This window comes from Rhinoraja longicauda, chromosome 1 (assembly GCF_053455715.1).
Source record: "Rhinoraja longicauda isolate Sanriku21f chromosome 1, sRhiLon1.1, whole genome shotgun sequence".
NCBI classification, from domain to species: domain Eukaryota; kingdom Metazoa; phylum Chordata; class Chondrichthyes; order Rajiformes; family Arhynchobatidae; genus Rhinoraja; species Rhinoraja longicauda.
In genome coordinates, this window is record NC_135953.1 from 33,260,634 (window position 1) to 33,277,359 (window position 16,726).

The 16,726-nt window shown below is 46.1% G+C and overlaps 1 protein-coding gene across 4 annotated transcripts in view; it reads right to left on the reverse strand.

Moving 5' to 3' along the window:
• Positions 1–16,726, reverse strand: part of dnai1.2 (dynein, axonemal, intermediate chain 1, paralog 2) — a 113,801-nt gene that overhangs the window by 82,420 nt on the left and 14,655 nt on the right. For all 4 annotated transcript variants that reach the window (XM_078409711.1, XM_078409729.1, XM_078409703.1 and 1 more), the window contains 2 exons: positions 10,548–10,646; positions 7,287–7,367 (listed from right to left, as the gene is read on the reverse strand). In XM_078409711.1, coding sequence (XP_078265837.1) covers positions 7,287–7,367; positions 10,548–10,646 — 180 coding nt within the window. The remainder of the gene's footprint in view (positions 1–7,286; positions 7,368–10,547; positions 10,647–16,726) is intronic.

Sequence of the window (16,726 nt, forward strand, 5' to 3'; positions counted from 1 at the left end):
CTGTCGAGGCAGAGGGATGGCTGCCATTTCAGGTTGAGAACCCATCAGGACTGAGAATGCAGAGGGGTGAAGTCAATTTAAAGCGGAGAGAGGGTCAAGTCAAGTCAAGTCAATTTTATTTGTATAGCACATTTAAAAACAACCCACGTTGACCAAAGTGCTGTACATCTGATTAGGTACTAAGGAAAAAAAATGAAACATACAGTAGCACGCAAACATAACAGCACATACAAAACAGTTCACAGTGCCTCCTCAATGAGCCTCAAACGCTAGGGAGTAGAAATAGATTTTGAGCCTGGACTTAAAGGAGTCGATGGAGGGGGCAGTTCTGATGGGGAGAGGGATGCTGTTCCACAGTCTAGGAGCTGCAACCGCAAAAGCGCGGTCACCCCTGAGCTTAAGCCTAGACCGCGGGATAGTGAGTAGCCCCAAGTCGGCCGACCTGAGGGACCTGGAGTTAGAGAGGTGGGTTAGAAGATTTTTGATGTAGGGGGGGGAATGTCCATTTAGGGCTTTATACGTGAATAGGAGTAGCTTGAAGTTGATTCTGTACCGTACAGGGAGCCAGTGGAGAGAGGCCAGAATCGGGGTGATGTGGTCCCTTTTACGGGTACCCGTCAGGAGTCTCGCTGCGGCGTTTTGGACCAGTTGCAGGCGGGACAGGGAAGATTGGTTGATCCCAGTGTAAAGGGAGTTGCAGTAGTCTAGGCGGGAGGAAATGAAAGCGTGAATGATTTTTTCAGTGTCGTCGAATTGGAGGAAAGGTTTGATTTTAGCTATGGTACGAAGTTGGAAGAAGCTGGCTTTTACCACAGCGTTGACTTGCTTGTCAAATTTTAATGCAGAGTCAAATATCACGCCGAGGTTTTTGACATGCGGTTTGACTAGGCAGGATAGGCTTCCAAGACTGCCTGTTATCGATTTGATGGAGTCGGGGGGGGGGCGAATAGGATGACCTCAGACTTGCTCTCGTTGAATTGGAGGAAGTTCTGTGCCATCCAACATTTTATGTCCTCAAGGCAGTGTAAGAGGCTGTTTAAATTTGACTGGTTGTTGGGTTTCAGGGGGAGGTAAAGCTGAGTGTCATCGGCATAGCAGTGGAAAGAAATGCCGTGCCTTTGAATGATTTGGCCAAGGGGGAGCATGTATAGAGAGGGGATTGTATATAGGGATGAGGGAGCATTGAGTGACACAGTGGCACAGCAATAGAGCTGCAGACTCATCACACCAGAGACCCGGGTTTAATCCTGTCTACAGGTGCTGTCTGTGCAGTATTTACACATTCTCCCTGTTGTAGTGGCCTGGCGGAGGCCAGAGAAAAGGCAAGATGCCAGGCAGTTTTTAGTAAGATTCTTTTATTAGGCTGCGAGCTCCAGCCCACAGCGTAGTTCCCCTAGGGAGGAGCCACGCCTCCCCCTGGTCTGGCTTTTAACCCCTTACGCCTGTCCGTCACGTAACGAGGGGGCTGACCCAAGGAGTGGCCTGATCCGCCACACTGTGATCATTTGGGTTTTCTCTGGGTGCTCCACTTTTCTCCCTCATTCCAAAGATGTGCAGGTTTGCACCATTACTTGGCTTCTGTAAATTGCCCCTAGTGTGTGTAGGATGCACATAGGGTATGGGTGATCAATGGTCGGCGTGGATTCCGTAGGGGAGGGGCCTGTTCCCACACTTCATCTCTAAACTGAACTAAAAACTAAACATTGGCAGGAGATCAGTGGAACCAGATGAGTAGGGAAGAGGGAGAAGGGTGAAGTTGGGAGACAGCTGCTGGTGGTGGTAGCTAACGCAGATAAAAAGAAAGAAAAAAAAGAGAGCCCAAGATGTCCTAGGTGGAGTGAAGACAACAAAAAAGGTGACGTGGGTTGGGGATGGAGGGGAGGGGGGAATTTCTTATTTTACCCCACCTGCCTCCGCATCCAGTACTTGAACCTTCTATCATTTCCACCAGTTGCAACATGATCTCGCCACCCATTACATTTTTCCCTCGCTACCCTTTTCTGATTCTCGCAGGAGCTGCTACTCTCTCAATGACCCCTAGTTTCATAGCTGACATACCCTTTCCTGTAACCATGAGATGTGCAACATTTATCATTATACCTCCTCCCTCACCACCAGCACTAAATAGCCCTAGCAGGTCAGCTTCAGATTTACACACACATCGTCCAAACTCATCTACTGCAGTCAGTGATCTCGATGTTGGCTTATCTACATTGACGATACCAAGCACAGACGAGGTGACTGTTCTGCAGAACATCTGCACTCAGTCTGCCATGGTCATCTTGAGCTCCTTGATACACGTCAACCTGACCTGATTTGACCTGGCTCTTTTGTCCATTCCCTCCACAGATGCTTCCTGACACTTTGAGTTCCTCCAGTAGTTAGATTTTTATATATACGTCAACGTTTTTTCTATTTATCACAAGCAACAGAAGTTCCAGTACCGATCCCTGCAGTACATTACTGATCATGGACCTCCAGCCAGAATAACACCCTTTGACTACTGTCCTCGGTCTTCAATGGGTAAGGGTTAACCTCAACAATCCTAATCTCAATTTATCAGAGATATTCCCTTTCTCCTATCTATATAATTATTATTGAACTAGATTGACATAAAGAACTGGAATCGTCACTACCATCACCCAATTAGTTAATCTTGGCATCATGTTTAATACAGACATTATAGACCAAAAGGCCTGTTCCTCTACTGTACCTTTCTATGTTTCATGTTCTGTGTTTTCCATGACAGTCATTTTTTGTATCCAACTTACTAACATAGGTTCTATGTTAGTAAGTTAGATACAAAAATTGACTCTGTCATGGAAAAGCACAGTCACTGTGTGACTCAATCTTCTGAATCTGCTACCCCTGGAGGACTTTGTTGAATGCTTTCCTAAAGACCATGTGAACAATATCCAGTGCTCTACCCTCATCAATCATCTTCTTCACTTCCTTAAAAATCTCAATCAAATGTGTGATACAGAACTTCCTCTGCACAAAGCCATGCTGACTCTCGTGATAAGGCTGAGGTTTTCAAAATGTGAGGAAATTCTGTCCCTTATATGCCTTTTTCCACTAGTTTTACTACCAATGATGTAAGGCTCACGAGCTTTTAATTTTCTTATTTGTCCCTGTTGCCCTTCTTAAACAGAGGAACGACATTGGTTCTTCTCCCGTCTTCTGGCATCTCACCCCTTGTCAAAAGAGGACACAAAGATCTCTCAAGGCCTGAGCAATCTGCGTCTGTGCTTCCCCCAGTGTCCTGGGATAGATCATATCAGGTCTTGAGGACTTATCTGCTTAATGTTTCTCAAGGCACCCAAACACTTAATTTTTAATACATCTGAATATTAACACAAATCTACTGTCCTTCCCATTGATGCAAAGTACTAATTATGGACCTCATCCATTTGCTCTGGTTCCATGCATAAATCCTTTCCTTTGTCTTCGAGTGGACCTACCTTTCCCTCACTACCATCTTTCCCATAACATACATATAAAATGCCAACCATGTACACATTTTACATGTTGAATCTCCTATTCCCTTCCCAATTAGTTCCATTTGCCCATTTGAAGTAAATGACTCGGTATGTAATTGGAAAATATGGAACGCACGTTTGCGAGTTCAAGTCAGCCCATCGATGCAACCTACTGTACAAGCAGTGCTGTAGCCATGCAGCACAGCACATAGAGGCAGCCATAGGCAGCATAACATCAATCGTGTTCGCTTGCCAGTAATAGCTAAGCCACCCGACGTAGGTGCCGTGCAGCCCAAGGCCCAAGTTCAGCCGCTGCCCTTTTTGTCCCCAGCAACCGCCACCGACGGCAAGTATCCGAGTATCGGAGAGCAGAGCAGCGACCGTGATAACGGTTAAATAGTGTTGTTGTGAACCGAGTATTAATAGTGTAACCATGGCTAATCCAATTGTTGGGAATGTACCCCAGTTGGAATCTGGTTATACTATTGAGGAATGGACTGAAGTCTTGGAGGCGTGGTTCACTTCAAACGATATCACACAGAAGAGAAGAAAAGAGCATTGTTCCTTACAAGTTTAGGAAGCAGGGGTTACCACACCCTACGAGCATTGCTGCAGCCAGCTAAGCCTGCAAGTAAAACGTATCAGGAATGTAAGGATGCTTTAATTGCTAATTTCTCGCCAAAACCAACAGAAATAGTGCAAAGGTATCGATTCTATACCTGCACCCAAGCAAATGAAACAATCCCACAGTTCATAGCAAAGCTTCGACAGTTAAGTGAGGGGTGTAATTTCAAGGAACTGGAGAATATGCTGAGAGACAGATTGGTGGTAGGGTGTGCAGATGTGAACATCCGGTGGAAACTGTTGGGTACACAAAAAATTAACCTTTAAGAACGCAGTCAATATTGCGACAGCGATGGAGGTTGCCAAACAAGATGTAGAGCAGATCAAGAAGATCGGAAGGCCTCCAGAGAATATTACCTCCGTCAATCAGCTTCAAAGGAAGGCGTTTCAACTACAGAAGACAAGGAGTCAACCAAGGACACCCAAAGACGAGGGTCACTACTCTAACAAATGCTGGAGATGTGGTGGCAGCCACGAGCCAGCGAGGTGCAAATTTCGAGATGGCAGTTGCTTCAGGTGCTCCGGAATGGGTCACACTAAGAGTCAGTATGAGGCTGTTAGAGCCTACCAGCGGAGGAGAGGACAATCTCAGAAAAAAGCAAACCACTTGGAGGAGGCAGCTTCGAATTCATCATCAGAAGAATCCATGAGCCACTTGGACGATGAATCAATCAACAAGTTGTCGAACTCTGAACCGTATAAAGCCACTTTGATAGTGAACGGCAGGGAGGTAAAACTAGAAGTTGACATGGGAAGTCCATGGACTATCGTACCAGAAGAAGTCTTCAGCAAACTCGGTAAAGACCCTAGGCTAGATCCCAGTAGCATCAAGCTGAAATCCTACACTGGAGAGAAGGTTGACATCTACGGACAAGCAACGGTACAGGTACAGCTCGAACCTCACCGTAAGCCCGAAATGCTGATCCTAGTGGTAGTAAAGAAAGGTGCAAGCCTAATGGGAAGAGACTGGTTAAGGAAGTACCCTAGATTGTTGTTAAACCTAGTCTGCTTTCGCTTCATGCACTCTCAAGCCCAGCGAAATGAACTAAGCACAATATGAAAAGAAGGGTTTATCGATAATCTTCGGACTGAAGAAGTTCCACAAGCAGTTACATGGAAGGTCTTTCAGCATTGTGACTGATCACAAGCCTCTGATGGGACTGTTTGAAGACCACAAGCCGGCCAGCCCGATCGCCTCTGCTCGCCTAGCAAGATGGCATATGATCCTGTCTGCCTACAGTTACCAGATAGTCCATCGAGAAGGCAAGAAACACCAGAATGCAGATGCGTTGTCGCGCTTGCCGATCCACGAAGAGGACTCTTCATGGAATCATCCGGAGCTCGCCGAGCTTGATGAAGCACCAGAGACACGCATCAACATGCTCACCGATCTGGACACACGCCCTGTTGATACACAGGAAGTGAAGAGAGCCACGAAGAAGGACAGAGTTCTCTTCAAGGTAAAGAACCACATCATGGAAGGGTGGCCAAGTGCAAGGAATCTTCCAGAAGAAGTAAAGCCCTTTGCCAGCAAGAAAGAAGAACTATCAGTGGATGATGACATAATCCTGTGGAGACCATGAGTGGTTATCCCAGATAATCTGGAGATAAGGACTAGAATCCTTGAAGAACTTCATAGCACGCACCCTGGCATTGTGAAAATGAAGGCATTGGCAAGATCATACGTCTGGTGGCCAGGAACCAACAAAGTGTTGGCACAACAAGTGAGAAGTTGTCCAAGCTGTCAGCAGAGTCAGCATAGTCCTGTTGCAGCCCCAATCCATCCATGGGAGTTCCCTGAGAGACCGTAGAGTAGAATTCACTGTGATTATGCCAGCCTCGACAATGAGAATGTGCTGATTGTGGTCGATGCTCACAGCAAATGGATTGAAGCCATGCGGGTGAAACACGCAACAGCAGCAACAAGTGATTGCCCTGAGGTGGTTGTTTGCAACTCATGGGTTACCAGAAACGGTGGTCACAGACAACGGAACGCAGTTTGTGTCTGAAGAATTTGCCAAGTTCCTCAGCAGCAACAACATCTGCCACATTCAAACATCACCCAAGCACCCGTCCAGCAACAGTCTAGCAGAAAGAGGGGTACAAATATGGCACAAATACACAACATCTAGTTTTTTCCATTTGTGACAGAACTTTAATGTGAGTTCATCCATCCTGTAAAATTAATTCAGTTTATCTCTCTCCGCAGATGCTATCTGATCTACTGAATATTTCCAGTATTCCCTTTCTTTGAGTATTCCAGTAATTGCTGTGTTCTGTATCTCAAGGTTTCAACATAAGGATATATTGCTTTTTTTTGTCTCTCCAACTGCCCTCTTTCATCTCCCCCTATGCATACATCTTCATATTAGCTGTAATTAGTTAGATATAGTGAAAACAATTGTGCCGCCTAAATAACTTTGTCTCCATTCTTTCACAAACATTTGTCCTCTCCATTCCTCTCCCTCTCTGCAATTTAAAACACACTTGTATTCTCATTTCTCCAGTTCTGATGAATATCATTGCCCCCTGAAACATTAACTTTGTTCCACTCTCCACAGATGCCGCTGAGTATCGACAACATTTTCTGTTCTTATAAGAATAGTAAATAATCAAATGACCAGTTTTTACATCAGGGTTTGAGAATTTCTCTCTCTCCTTAGAACATTGGCCATGAAGACATCATGGCAATTATGATGGGGCATCCTATAACTGATGGACATGCCCAATTGGATTCATTTGCAATAATAGACCTGCTGAAGGCACAAGAGAATGTTCCAAAGAGCATGAGTGAGATTTGTACTTAAATCCTAGATTGCAGACCCCTTTAATTTCAACATTAAGTGGTACAGCAATTAATATCATTAACTGCCTACAATGCATATTTCCAGGGTGCATTCAATTCACCAAGCAGAGCAATGTGCAAACTGAGTATCTCTAATTCATTAATGAAATTTGAAAAAATTGGCACACAGTGCTAAATGAATCAATTTCATTGCCATCACATTTATGAACAATGGAAAGCAAAGTAAGATGTCTGTTTTATTTTTAGTTTTTAGTGATATTGAATAATATTTAAGCATGTGGTTTCTTATTTCAACTACCCTGTGGCTGTCAACCATTGATGGAAATTTTCATTAAACACCTAAGAATAGACATACATATATAACTCTTGATACTCACTTTAAAGCTGTATCTAACAATGTTTTCAGGAGCATGTGGATTGTTAGCAGTAAGAACACGAGTAATTTCTTCCTTCAGTTCCTAAACAAAAACCATAACTTATATCGTTAATAGCAAAATTCCATGTCCACATATATATTCCAATAAAGGGCTAGGCTCAATTGGAGCACAGGTTCGCAATCAGTAATACTGTGTTGTATTGCATTTCACTTCATTGTTTATCAAGAACAATCTACCACTGCCTTAAAAAAAGAGTTTCAAAGACTCAGACCCATGAGGGCAAAATAGATATTGACGGTGATGTGGAGCCTGCAGCTGCGGCTTGCCTGCAGTCCGTTTGTGTTTTGTGTTTTTTGTTGTTTTGTGTCTTCATTGTAGTGTCTAGGTATGATGTAGTATGATGTGATTGTGTGTTATGTGGGGGGGGGAACTGTAAAACTGTAAAATTGTCTCTTCCGAACGGAGACTCGACCTTTGTTGCGGCCTACCATCGGCCAAACACCTAGAGCTGGCGGCCTCCACCTGGGACCACCTGGGCTCTGGTTCGCAGAGTCTGCGGACCGGACTCACCATCTGCGGCGCTGGCTGCCTTCGGAGGCTGCGGGAGCGGCTGCGACTCGTATCCGGAGGCTTCTTTGGGTCGCGTGGACGTCGGAAGCTCGCAGGCCCCTGGGTGGGGGCCGACATCAGGAGCTCCGGCAGCGGCAGTGTCTTTGCCCGCCCCGGATCACGGGGCTTGGGTCGGCCCGCTGCGGACCTTTCACCGTCCGGCACGGCCTGGAATAGGTCGCGGGATTTTTTCTGCCCGGCGGGGGCTTCAATGTCGGGAGCAACATGGCAACTTCAACAGCCTGACCGCGGGAGAAGACGGCAGGGGAAGAGAAAAGGCATTCTGGCCTTCCATCACAGTGAGGAGGTGACTGGAGGAGACTCACTGTGATGGATGTTTCTTTTTGTTTGGTGTTGGTTTATGATTGTATGTGTTATTGCATATTTTTATTGCTTATTTTTATTGGTCTTATTGTTGGCTGTGGGTAATCTTTCATTTCACTGCACATTTATGTGTATTTGACAAATAAATTGACTATTGACTGTCTTAAATTGGTGAAGCCCATGGTGATGAGCCTGGCTTCATTGACAGACAAATCCTGAGCTGCGAATAATGGTTTACAATATCCAGGATCTCATTGTGAGTCTTGATTGTCAGACATTAGGGAGGGTCAATGTTGTGTAGCAAAGGCAAATTGGTAGAGGACTTTCCCTTTTGGATATATGGTGAAGTCCAACCATTCATATGTTTCTTACAAGGAGAAAACAAAGGATTGGAGCTGGGATTCCATATGCAAGAATCTTCTGTGTACTCTAAATTAATGACAAACATTAAGGTGATTTGGAGCAGATATCCAAAATGGCGGCGCTGCCATAGCAGCTGCGGCTTACCTGCGGTCCATTTGTCTTTGTGTTTTTGTTGTTTTTTTGTCTTAATTGTAGTTGTGATGTGGTGTTTTTGTGTTTGTGTACTATGTGTGTATGTGGGGGGGAGGGGGGGAACTGTAAAATTGCAAATAGGTGTCCCTTTCCGAACGGAGACCCGACCTTTGTTTTCTGGGTGTTGTCTCCGTTCCTGCTGCGGCCTACCATCGGCCCAACTCCTGGAGCTGGCGGCCTCCAGGGCTCCGGTTCGCAGAGCCCACGGATCGGACTTACCATCAGCGGAGCCGGCCGTCCTCGGAGGCTGCGGGAGCGGCTGCGACTCGCCTTAGGCTCGGGCCGCGTGGATGCCGACATCGGGAGCTCCGGCAGCGGCAGCGTGTTCGCCCGCCCCGGATCACGGGGCTTGGGTCGGCCCGCCGCGGACATTTCACCATCTGGCGCGGCCTAAAATATGCCGCGGGATTTTTCTCTGCTGGGCGGGGGCTTCAATGTCGGGAGCCACGACCGCCCCGACGTGCAGCAACATCGGCAGCGTGTTCGCCCGCCCGGATCGGACTTATCATCGGCGGAGCCGGCCGTCTTCGGAGGCTGCGGGAGCGGCTGAGACTCGCCTTCGGCTCGGGCCGCTGCGGACCGTCCGGCGCGGCCTGCAACCACAACAACCTGACTGCGGGAGAAGACGGCAGGACAAGGGAAAGACATTGTGGCCTTCCATCACAGTGAGGAGAGGACTGGAGGAGACTCACTGTGATGGATGTTTCTTTGATGGATGTTTCTTTTTTTGTGTGTTTTTGGGGTTGTGTAATTTTAATGCCTATTTAATGCTTTTATTGTTGGACTGTGGGTGACTGAATTTCGTCCAATATTGGATGACAAATAAAGCTATCTTGAATCTTGAATCATAAAGGTTGAATGTTTTTCCTTTAATCCTGTAGATTACCAATCTGGTGGGAAGCTTGTTTGGTGGTAAAATGTGGTATTGCACTGAGGCAGATAGGGAAGATGGATCTTACATTACAACCCAATGGTATGAAAATTGAATTCTCCAATTTCAAGTGATAACCCCTGGCCCTCCCTCTTTCTTTCTCTTACCTCCCCCCCTCCCCCCCCCCCCCCCCCCCCCAACATTCCAGTGTTCACACATTTCTCCCATCATCCTAATCACTCTGTTCCTTTCCCCTCCGTTGTACGCTCATCTCTCATCCCCGAGTCCCATATTTCCCTTTTATTCCATCTTCTTTCCCCTCCATCCTGTCTCCTTCCACCCTAATCCCTCACGTTTCACTCCTCCTCTTCTTTCCTTATCTGACATTTGTTTTGCTTCTTTTTCACCTCTTGCCTTGTCACTTACTCTACCTATCAGCCAATCACCCCCATAAACTCTCTCCACCGATTACTTACCTGACTTTGCCTCACCATCACTTCTTTTTCCCCAGCTTTCCCCCCACTACTACGCCAGCCTAAAGAAGGGTGAAATTGCGTCTGCCCTCGAGCCTCTTGTGCTTTGTTCAAGATTTCAGTTCTGCATTTTCTTGTGTAAGCATTTTACCAATGTTGCTACTTTCCCAATTTCCTTGCCCTTCCTAAACCTAGTTAAAGATGTTGCAAAAACTTCCACAAGGATATCTTTCAGCTTCAGGAAAATAAGCATGATGAGAATTGCAGTAGATGGAGAAGATTTAAAACAACTGAGTTGTTGAAATATAAATTTAATATTTAAATCATCGTCTTTTAAAGAAATCTACTTTTATTAGCATCAGTAATGACTAGCTTATGCTGCATTTTTCTATGGAATATTATTGAAATATATATTAAGGTATTACTTACTTGTTCGGTAAGTTCTAGTTGATCAGAGGGTCTCATTATATTTGACTTTCCTAAATTCCATTCATCCATATCTCCCATGTCAGTCATGTCATCGTCATCCTAAAAAGATTACTTACTTTTAATTTCTTGAGAAAGTCTGATTTAATTTTTGGAAGTGCTTTGCTTTGAGTGTTTTTTTTCTATCAGCATACTCAAAAATAATGAAATAAACAGTCATGACTAGAGCCACGATTTTGCCATAAATGCCATAACTGCCTTTTCATGGCTTTTTTGATGATTTCAGCAAGACAATGCCTTTTTCACGATCGAGTGCCTAAATCAACCTTTTTTTGCCGTGTTAACATAACTTACAAGAAAATTTCCACCACCGGGACGAAACCAGGGGTGCCACCGTCAGTTGTTCATTCGTGGGTAGTGGACGAGGCCCCAATCTTTTGCAGTCAGGCTGTAAGTGGGTGTTAAGTGGTGATTGGAGAGGGGTGTGTGGGAAAGGGTTCAGTCTTTTCAAACTGGAGTCAGGCTGTGGGTAGGTGTGAAGTGTTGGTTGGGGAGGGGGGAGGGGCTATCAGGGTTAAGTTTCTGTTTCTCAAACCTGCAGTTGAACTAACTCGCTCAGGTCGTTGGTCAGCTGACGATTGTCCAAGGAGCGGGGGGGTTTCCTCTTGTAGCTTATGATTTCTTGCAAGCCCTTCCAAACTGAAAAAAAGTCATTAGCTGAGAACTTGCTCCCCAACTTCGCAGAGTACCTTTCCTTGGCAGCTCTGATTCCCCATCTCAGTTTGTACTTGGCCATCCTGTAGGATCTACCCCTGCAAGCTCCTGTAAGATCTACCTCTGCAAGCGTCAAAATGCCTAAAGTCAAGTCAATGCCATGTAAAAAACTGAACGATTTGGTGAGATTGTACAGGAGTGATATATTCTCTACAGACAACTGTGTGCTGCTTTGCATGTGAGAAAGCAGTGAATCACGAGAAGAATTATTTCTTTTCCCAGCATGTACAGACAGCTAAACACATTTTTAGCCATATTTAGGTGGAAATACATGCCTTTTTATGCCTTTTTTGTCAATAAATGCCTTTTTCGTGTCTTTTTTGTAATTTTATTATGCCTATTTGCCTGCCTATTTCAGAGATTTTTAGCACCTAAACATCCTGGCTCTAGTCATGACAACATTTAAAAAGTTATACTGTAATTTTCATGTACATCTATATATTAAAACTCTCGTTTGTTTGTTTGTTCCTGAACGACAGCCAAAACGGTGCACGATAGCGCAACAACTTTAGGCCCACCTTACTCACTGTCGTCCCTTTGGTGCTAATGGAAGAGGTTTCATTGAAATTGGAGTTATATTTTTTGTTATTCACATTTTAAAGTTTAAATCTATGTCCTAGGGAGGGAGGGAGGGAAGGAAGGAGGGAGGCGGAGGGAGGGGGAGGTGGAAGGATAAGGGGGGTTGAGGGGGATGGAGTAGGGGGAGGGGAAGGGAGAGGGGAGAAGGGAGGGAGGGTGGGTGGGAGAGAGAGGGAGGGGGGCAGGGGCAGGAGGGGGGTCGGGGGGAGAGGGGAGGGGGAGAGGAGAGGGGGGAGAAGGGAGGGGGCAGGGGGGGAGGGGGTGGAGAGGGGGAGGAGAGGGGTGCTCCATCAATGCAGGAGAGGTTTGGGCCCAATGGGTCCACTTGGTCTAGTATTCAATAAATTTCCAAATAATAGTCTGAATTAGACAATGCAACCTCCAAAAAACAAGGCAACACATGTCACACAGGAGGTCTTTAATACAAAAACAATTGGCATTAATGTAATTGTTTTTATTTAAAATATTGCAAGGGTATTACAATGGAAAATATATTTTTTAAAAGACAGAAAGTGACAAAATGAAAAATTAACTTGACTGAAGGCAAACTGGCATGTTTTGAATAGGACTTTAAAAGAGCCAAAACTTTGAACCAAGGCAGCTAGAGTCATGACAGCCTGGCTAAAATAAGAGCTTTACATGCAATTCATGCAGGACGAATGAGTCATTACTGGTACTAGGTTATTGGGTACGGGCGTAATATATGGTGTGTGGCTGAAAAGCAACACTCTGTGGTGTAGTATTCCAAAGACGCATAATCCTCTGAAAAAAGAAGATTTGTCTCATCTTGGTCTGAAATGATCATCTGTTATGATGTTGACATATGATGAAAGAATGGGTCGACTGGGCTTGTATTCACTGGAAATTAGGAGGAGAGGGAATCTTAGAGAAACATAAAATTCTTAGAGGATTGGACAGGCTGGATGCAGGAAAAATGTTACCGATGTTGGAGAAGTCCAGAACCCGGGATCAGTTTAAGAATAAGGTGTAGACCATTTAGGGCTGAGATGAAATTCACCCAGAGAGTTGAGAATCCATGGAATTCTCTGCCACAGAATGCAGTGGAGGCCAATTCACTGGATGTTTTCAAAAGAGAGTTAGATTTAGCTCTTAGGACTAATGGAATCAAGGGATATGGGGAAAATTCAGGAACGGGGTACTGATTTTAGATGATCAGCCATGATCATATTGAATGGCACGAAGGGCCGAATGGCCTACTCCTGCACCTATTTTTCTATGTTTCTGTTTCTATGTTTATCTTCAGTCTAATTCTCAACTCTCCAAATGAAGGAAAGTGTCTTTCATCATTTCCCCTGTTAATCTCTCTGAAAACATTTTATATTTCGGTGAGATACCAGAGACAATAGACAATAGACAATAGGTGCAGGAGTAGGCCATTCAGCCCTTCGAGCCAGCACCACCATTCAATGCGATCATGGCTGATCACTCTCAATCAGTACCCCGTTCCTGCCTTCTCCCCATACCCCCTCACTCCGCTATCCTTAAGAGCTCTATCCAGCTCTCTCTTGAAAGCATCCAACGAACTGGCCTCCACTGCCTTCTGAGGCAGAGAATTCCACACCTTCACCACTCTCTGACTGAAAAAGTTCTTCCTCATCTCCGTTCTAAATGGCCTACCCCTTATTCTTAAATTGTGGCCCCTTGTTCTGGACTCCCCCAACATTGGGAACATGTTTCCTGCCTCTAATGTGTCCAATCCCCTAATTATCTTATATGTTTCAATAAGATCCCCCCTCATCCTTCTAAATTCCAGTGTATACAAGCCTAATTGCTCCAGCCTTTCAACATACGACAGTCCCGCCATTCCGGGAATTAACCTAGTGAACCTGCGCTGCACGCCCTCAATAGCAAGAATATCCTTCCTCAAATTTGGAGACCAAAACTGCACACAGTACTCCAGGTGTGGTCTCACCAGGGCCCGGTACAACTGTAGAAGGACCTCTTTGCTCCTATACTCAACTCCTCTTGTTATGAAGGCCAACATTCCATTGGCTTTCTTCACTGCCTGCTGTACCTGCATGCTTCCTTTCATTGACTGATGCACTAGGACACCCAGATCTCGTTGAACTCTCCCTCCTCCTAACTTGACACCATTCAGATAATAATCTGCCTTTCTATTCTTACTTCCAAAGTGAATAACCTCACACTTATCTACATTAAACTGCATCTGCCATGTATCCGCCCACTCACACAACCTGTCCAAGTCACCCTGCAGCCTTATTGCATCTTCCTCACAATTCACACTACCTCCCAGCTTAGTATCATCTGCAAATTTGCTAATGGTACTTTTAATCCCTTCGTCTAAGTCATTAATGTATATCGTAAATAGCTGGGGTCCCAGCACCGAACCTTGCGGTACCCCACTGGTCACTGCCTGCCATTCCGAAAGGGACCCATTTATCCCCACTCTTTGCTTTCTGTCTGTCAATATCTTCTCAATTCTTTAAACTGCAGTGGCGAATCATACTGGATCTCCCAACGTAAAATAACCTCAACATCTCAGGAGTTTAACCATGAACCAGTGCTAAACCAATATGACTGCCACAGCATGATCACGACTAGTCTCATTAAAAGCTTATATTCTCCTAGCAAGCTTTCTTTCCACTTCTTCTTTAACCTCCGGCAAGAAACCTAATTTCCCATTTACCTTGCAAATTGCTTACTCCAACATTGGTGCCCCCCCCCCCAAACCAAGGGTAACTACCAACCACATATGATTGCACACACCACATGTTAATTAGCAAGAATTCAACATGAATGAAATCCACGTCTAGAAGTGTGAAATAAATAAATGAAAATTAGATAACAGATGCAGCAATCAGCAGCAGCAGCAGCAATCAGCAGCAGCAGCAGCAATCAGCAGCAATCAGCAGCAGCAGCAGCAATCAGCAGCAGCAGCAGCAGCAGCAATCAGCAGCAGCAGCAGCAATCAGCAGCAGCAGCAGCAATCAGCAGCAGCAGCAGCAATCAGCAGCAGCAGCAGCAATCAGCAGCAGCAGCAGCAATCAGCAGCAGCAGCAGCAATCAGCAGCAGCAGCAGCAGCAGCAGCAATCAGCAGCAGCAGCAGCAATCAGCAGCAGCAACAGCAATCAGCAGCAGCAGCAATCAGCAGCAGCAGCAGCAATCAGCAGCAGCAGCAGCAATCAGCAGCAGCAATCAGCAGCAGCAGCAGCAATCAGCAGCAGCAGCAGCAATCAGCAGCAGCAGCAGCAATCAGCAGCAGCAGCAGCAATCAGCAGCAGCAGCAGCAATCAGCAGCAGCAGCAGCAATCAGCAGCAGCAGCAGCAATCAGCAGCCAGCAGCAATCAGCAGCAGCAGCAGCATCAGCAATCATCAGCAGCACTAGCAGCAGCACTAGCAGCAGCAGCTTGGGAAGTATTGTGTGGAGATAGTAAGGAGTGGGCCTGGGTTTTTTATCCGGTTTTTCGCCTCTCCCAGGAGATCACTCAGTTCTTTTGGGTGGGCGGTTGGAGCGGGTGGAGCAGCGGCCGGGCGGTAGGTTTAGTAACCGAGCACGGGGCTTTGTTTGGAGAGTATGAGTGCCAGGGCAGTTTATTGTTCTGGGTGTCGGATGTGGGGAATCTGGGAGTCTGATAGTCTTCCAGACATCCACATCTACGCCAGGTGCGATGAGATGGGGCTCCTAAGGGACCGTATTAGGAACCTGGAGCGGCAGATTGATGACCTCCGTCTGGTTAGGGAGAGTGAGGAGGTTATAGAGAGGAGTTATAAAGAGGTGGTCACTCCAAGACCACGGGAGGTAGACAAGTGGGTCACAGTTAGGGGGGGCAAGGAGCAGAGGCAGGGACGAGAGAGTACCCCAGTGGATGTACCCCTTGGTAATAAATACTCCTGTTTAGGTGTTGTTGGGGAGTATAGCCTACCTGGGGGCAGCGACGGCGCCCGGGCCTCTGGCACGGAGTCCGGCCCTGTTGTTCAGAAGGGTAGGGAAAGGAAGAGGAGAGCGATAGTAATAGGGGACTCTATAGTGAGGGGGTCAGATAGGCGATTCTGTGGACGCAGTCGGGAGACCCGGATGGTGGTTTGCCTCCCTGGTGCCGGTGTCCGGGATGTGTCTGAGCGTGTCCAGGATATCCTGGAAGGGGAGGGAGAGGAGCCAGAGGTCGTGGTACATATAGGTACCAACAATATAGGCAGGATAAGGGAAGAGGTCCTGAAAGGAGAATTTAGGGGGCTAGGAAGAGAGTTAAAAAAAGGACTAGGTAGAGGATTGAAGTGTAGGACATCTAAGGTTGTAATCTCTGGATTACTCCCTGTGCCACGAGCTAGTGAGTATAGAAATAGGAGGATAGAGCAGTTAAATGTGTGGCTCAGGAGTTGGAGCAGGGGGGAGGGATTCGTTTTTCTGGATAATTGGGCCTGTTTCTGGGAAAGGTGGGAACTGTATAGGCCGGACGGTCTCCACCTTAACCAGAGGGGGACCAATATCCTGGCGGGGAGGTTTGCTAGCACTGTTGGGGAGGGTTTAAACTAATTTGGCAGGGGGTTGGGATACAGCATGGAGCTAGTATAGGGGGTGAGGAGAAGGAAAATATAGAGGAAAAAACTGGTCAGATTGGGAGGCAGAACAAGAATGCCCCAGCACAATGGGGTAGGGCAAGTCTGAACGGCATTTATTTTAATGCAAGGAGTATTGGAAGCAAGGGGGATGAATTGAAGGTGTTACTGAACACATGGGAGTACGACATTGTTGCCATTACGGAAACATGGTTGAAGGAAGGGCAGGACTGGCAGCTCAATATTCCAGGGTATAGAATCTTCAGGAGAGACAGAGAGCAGGGGAAA